The sequence below is a fragment of the Chaetura pelagica genome, unplaced genomic scaffold (assembly GCF_000747805.2).
Source record: "Chaetura pelagica isolate M959 unplaced genomic scaffold, ChaPel_1.0 scaffold206, whole genome shotgun sequence".
NCBI classification, from domain to species: Eukaryota; Metazoa; Chordata; class Aves; order Apodiformes; family Apodidae; genus Chaetura; species Chaetura pelagica.
In genome coordinates, this window is record NW_009953801.1 from 756,951 (window position 1) to 761,970 (window position 5,020).

The window sequence follows — 5,020 nt, forward strand, 5'->3', positions numbered from 1 at the left end:
GAAAGCTGAGATCCCAGCAGCAGAAAAATGGCTTTTGCCTCCAGTTCAGTGAAAGCACCTGCAGTAGCTGAGCAGTTTAAAGTGACCATGTGGCATAGTGAGAGGGTGGGTAAACTCCAGTGCAAGGCTGAGCCCCTACTGAGGTTGCTGTGCTCTCTGTCCTTTCTGCCAGGCTGGAGGGCTGCTCGGGACACCAGCGTCACACAGAACCAAGTTCAGTTTTGAGAAAAGTGAGTATTCCTGGTTTCTGCTCCTTCACTTCCTTTCCCATCACCCCCGGCTTGTTGGGTACCCACCATCTGGGTGTTCCATGGGTTTTCCACAGTCTTTCTCACAAACACCTTTGCTTTTTGGAGCTTCAAGCCTGGGCACACACACTGATGCTCCCTGGTTTTTGCTGTTGCAGAAAGGCCTCAGAGCCCCGGGGTGGGGAAGCTCTTTGCAGCGGAGGCAACAGATTCATCAGAGGAAGAACAGGCCGATTCCTACTGCTCCCTTTGATGAACTCTGGGGACCTGATCAGCTCCTCACTTCTGCTGGTGTGAAGTGGAGGGCTTGGCTGCCCCAGGAGCTGCTGTTCTGTGCTGTCAGGAGGTCAGGCTGGAAGCCCTGACCTGCTGTGTTTTTATGTCTTTTATCCCTGCTCTCATCTTGCTGCCTGTCCAGTGTTTGTCATTTTTCCATGTGTACCAAGTGGCACTTTTGCTGGCTCCTCCTTCCTGCTGCCCTGTTTCTCCTGGGAGACATGTGCTCAGATAACAACTGCTGGAAAATTCTGATTCATTTTAAGGTAACATCTTTCTGAAGCATGGCTGTACAATAAATGTATAGTGGTAGAGTCTGTAAATGAAATTGCTTTTTAGTTTCCTCTGCTAAGAGTATGAGTTTTTACATTTCCTTAATGTAATAAAAAAGGACAAGTTTATTTTATTCATGTATGGGTCAGACTGTCTGGGGGGGAGAAGCAGGAGTCACTCTCCCTGTGATCCAGGCTGGTACCTTTTTACCCTCTCTGATTTTACAGAGACGTGAAGGGCTGCCAGCAGCCTGGAGCTGCTCCGTGTTACAGCCACACACCTCAGCAGGAGGCAGCAAGGTGATGAACCTCTCTTCATGTGCAGCCTCCTCATGGACCAGCAAGGGAGAGGAAAGAATCCAAACAAGCTGTTAGGCACGGCAGCCACAGCGCGGCAGCAGCACCTGGCTGGGCCTGGGGAGTCCCCACCCCCTGCAGCCGCAGCAGGAGGGAAGGGTGAAGTCAGGGTCACAGGGGTTGGGGCCAGAAGAGGAGAGGGCAGCTGTGAGACCACCTGAGGGCAAGGCAACTTGCTGCCCTGGGCCCATCCATCTCTACTTCAAACTTAGTAAATACCCTTCAGGGCTCTGGGCCAGACAGGGAAGGAACACTTAGCAATTCTTTTTTTTTCCTGGGAACCAGGGGTACCAAACTGGCAAGTAGCTGCAGGAAGGCTCCTTCTCCTCTGTCACCACCTTTTTGCCTGAGCCATAAAGCTTTCTGCCCAAATATTTGCATTTTTAAGGAAACTTTGAAAGGATCATGCCTAGCACACAGGCCAGCCCTGCCTGCAGAGCCAGCCCTGCTGTGTGCTCACCCCTGTGAGGGATGCAGTGGGTGCAACATGCCCAGGAACCCCTGCTGTATCCACAAGGATTTATTTACATATTGTACAGTTACTCAAAACAGTAAAGTGCAGTTAAAAGAAGAGCAGGGGGTCCTCTCAGCTCTGGGCAGCTGCCTGGTGCCTCCCCCTGGCACAGAGGCCCTCGGGCAGCAGCTGCAGGTCACAGCTGTGGTGCAGGTACTGGTAGATCTCCTCTGCCTTCTGGGGGCTCACCTGGGCAGCCCTGGCGATGTCCAGCGGGGAGCTGCAAGAGACACAGCAGGAGGACACCTCAGCTGCAGCTCTTCAGAGTGCTGAGGGCACACTGGGGCAAAAGGGGGAAACTGCCAATGGGCAGGAAGAGTCCAGGGGAGAGCGATGGGAACACCAGAGCTGCTGGTGGTCACCTCTCTGGCTTCCCAAGGGCTGGGAGCACACCAGACTAAGCAAGCCTAAGAGCAGCAGCAAGAACAGGGAATGCCATGAAAGGGGGAAGGAAAATGAGAAAGGGCTGGGAGAGCTGGGGCTGTTCAGCTAAGAGAGAAGGAAGGCTGAGGAGAGATCTGATCAGTGCTGGTCAGTATCTACAGGGGGTGTCAGGAGGGTGGGGCCAGACTCTTCTCAGGGGTGCCTAGTAACAGGACAAGGGGCAATGGTCACAAACTGGTGCATAGCAGGTTTAACCTGAATGTGAGAAAATACTTCTTCACTCTGAGGGTGACAGAGCCCTGGGACAGGCTGCCCAGGGAAGTTGTGGAGTCTCCATCCCCTGTCCTTGTGGGATCTGCTTTAGGGGATCCTGCTCTAGCAGGGGGTTGGACTAGATGATCTCCAGAGGTTCCTTCCAACCACAACCACTCTGTGGTTCTGTAAATCATGGGGCAGTAGGAGGGATGGGGGAGCAAAGCCTTTGGCATTGCCTTGGTCTGCTCAGCTTGAACAGATGGAGAAATGCATAAAGAACAGGCCTAGTGGGAGACAGGAAAGTTCCTAGGGAGCCCTGGCAGCAACAGACACAGAGAGGATCTCCCCAAGTGACTGCCCAGCAGGAGATCCCAGGTGAGACAGAGAAGTGAAAGGAAGGTCAGGCCTCAAAGCACTTGCTGTGCATCTCTGGTGTTACCTGTTGACCATCCTCTTCACGGAGTCAAAGTGATGGCACATGTTGAGGGCAGCCAGGTAGCTGAGGTTGGGAATGCTCAGGTAGAAGTTGAGCATGTCCCGCTTGTGACCCTCCACCTCGGTTGGCACACGGATGGCAGCCTTCTTCCTGTGCTCCACCAGAGCCAGGGCTTTCAGCAAACCTGCAGTCTCCTCCTGGCCAGAGCTGAAGAGAATCCTGACCCCAGCCTGGACCCAGGCACAGAGCAGTCCATCGTAGTGCTGCGTCCTCTGGGAAAACCGGGACGTTTCTCCTGCAGAGCAGAAAACCCAGGGGGATCCGAGTGTGAAATCAGTGTGAAAAACCTAGTGTGAGTCACTTGCCAAGCAAAATGGCTCTAAGATCCTCTGCTCTGCAAACTCAGGAACAACAATAAAATGGGGGGAAACATTTTATGGAAAGGCAGGAGGGGTCTGGAAGGATTTACTTAGTTGAGGGGTAGAGATGAGGAGTTAACATTGAAAATGCAAATTAAATGTCACTAGGAGAGATGATTGAGAACACATGGTAAGGGATGAACAATGGGACAGACCAAAGAAATCAGAAGGGGTTGTTTTAAAGCTACAGAGGTGAGAATGCACTTGAATACTGTGTCAAATGGGAAACAAGCAGCACTCTGGAAACAGCATGATGGGAAAAAACAGACAAACTCGATGGAAATTACCAACCCCTTCAACAACAGGCAGAGAGGCAGCTCAAACACAACCCACTTATCTACAGCCCCACTGACAAGCTACATCTGCCGTGACCACTTCAATCATTTGTTTCCATATCTGAACTATAAATTAGATTTATGTCACAAAAACAAAGCTGCATCCACAACAATTTGATTTTGATATTGTAGTTTTATATCCCAGAACATCTGTAATTCAGTTGGAGCCATGAGCTCCAGTTCCATCTCCTGTGGGAGCAGGTGCAAGCACAACCTCTCAGTTACTTTTTAGATGGCACTGAGAGCAGACAGTGCCTGTACAATTGTTTGATTGCATAATTTGAATCTTTAGATTAAAACAAATAGCTTGCCCAAACTCTATAAATGAAAGAAATGGTCTTGAATTGTCCACAAATGTTTCATCAAGTCAGGAGGCATCTTTTTTCTGCTTTGTGGCACGAGGCAATAGCTCAAGCACAGCTCAAGTAACTTGGCAGGAAAGCTCCTTTTGTTTTCTCCTATAAACTGATTTTCCTCAGCTGATGACCTTCTGCTTGCCCCCTTGCCTGGTTAGATCTCTGCAGTTTGGACGCAGACGTTACATGGGGTGGTGGGCTTGGGCTGAATCCCACCCTCCCTGGCTCCAAACCCTGGAAGTTTCCTGCAGTTTGACCAATGCTGCTCCTTAGGTCACTGCCAGATAAAGAAATTTTCCTTAGTCCACTATTATTTTAGTACTGAGCATAGAAAAGGTTGTGCTTGCTCCTTTACTGCACTATTCTCATCTTTTTGTTGAAAACTGTCTCGAAGTTGGGGTTTTTGCAGGTTAATGTGGTCAGTTAGTGATGGAGTAACCCTGCTACCCTGCTTCAGCAATAATGAGGTAACACATCCCTGCAGGCCCCCTCATGTGTCTCTGCCTGGATCAAATGGGCCTCGAGGGCAAAACAAGTTTGCATGTTTGGCTGGTGACCTCATGAATGCAACAGTGCAGAGAACAAACCACAGGTTTCCTATCTGCTTCCAGGTCTGGGCTGCACACACAGCCAGTGTGGCCAGCCCAGGCCTTCAGCAGCACCCAGCCTGTCCCAGCACCTACCTGCCTTCACCCTGTCCTTCTCCACAATCACACACACTCTCTCAAACGTGCTTTGCAGGCGCTGGATCCGCTGGGTGACTTTACTCCTGTTCATGGAGTTCAGCAGCTCTGAGAGAAACCTCCTCTCCACGGCCACGCGGCTGCTCACGATGTAGTCGCTGCTGCTCAGGGAGCAGACCTGGACCTTGACCCCATGCGTGGCCTTCAGGGAGGAGATCACCTCTGCTCCCGAGGAGATCTCGCGGCTGTCGGCCAGGACGCAGAGGGAAGGCTCCTGCTGCCGGGGAAAGGGAGCTGCAGCTGGAGAGGGGTGTGTGGAAGCAGAAGAGGTGGGAACTGAAGTGCCCCCACTGGTGTTCTTCAAGGAACTTCCCACCTGTAAATGTTGAAAATCACACAGGATTTCTAAGAGATCCCAAAAGGATGGATCCTGTGCCACCAGAGCTGCCCTGCTGCCCCCCTGCCACCAGAGCCCCTGGCCTGCT

At 51.5% G+C, this 5,020-nt stretch overlaps 2 protein-coding genes across 2 annotated transcripts in view; one reads left to right on the forward strand and one right to left on the reverse strand.

Moving 5' to 3' along the window:
* Positions 1-501, forward strand: part of MIS18BP1 (MIS18 binding protein 1) — a 180,228-nt gene extending 179,727 nt beyond the window's left edge. Inside the window, exons 16-17 of the mRNA XM_010001202.1 lie at positions 173-230; positions 407-501. Coding sequence (XP_009999504.1) covers positions 173-230; positions 407-501 — 153 coding nt within the window. The remainder of the gene's footprint in view (positions 1-172; positions 231-406) is intronic.
* A 1,238-nt stretch (positions 502-1,739) lies between these two features.
* The window catches only part of FANCM (Fanconi anemia, complementation group M), a 66,777-nt gene continuing 63,496 nt past the window's right edge, over positions 1,740-5,020 (reverse strand). Inside the window, exons 21-23 of the mRNA XM_010001203.1 lie at positions 4,536-4,812; positions 2,746-3,037; positions 1,740-1,887 (exon numbers count right to left, since the gene is read on the reverse strand). Of these exons, the coding sequence (XP_009999505.1) occupies positions 1,740-1,887; positions 2,746-3,037; positions 4,536-4,812 (717 nt within the window). The remainder of the gene's footprint in view (positions 1,888-2,745; positions 3,038-4,535; positions 4,813-5,020) is intronic.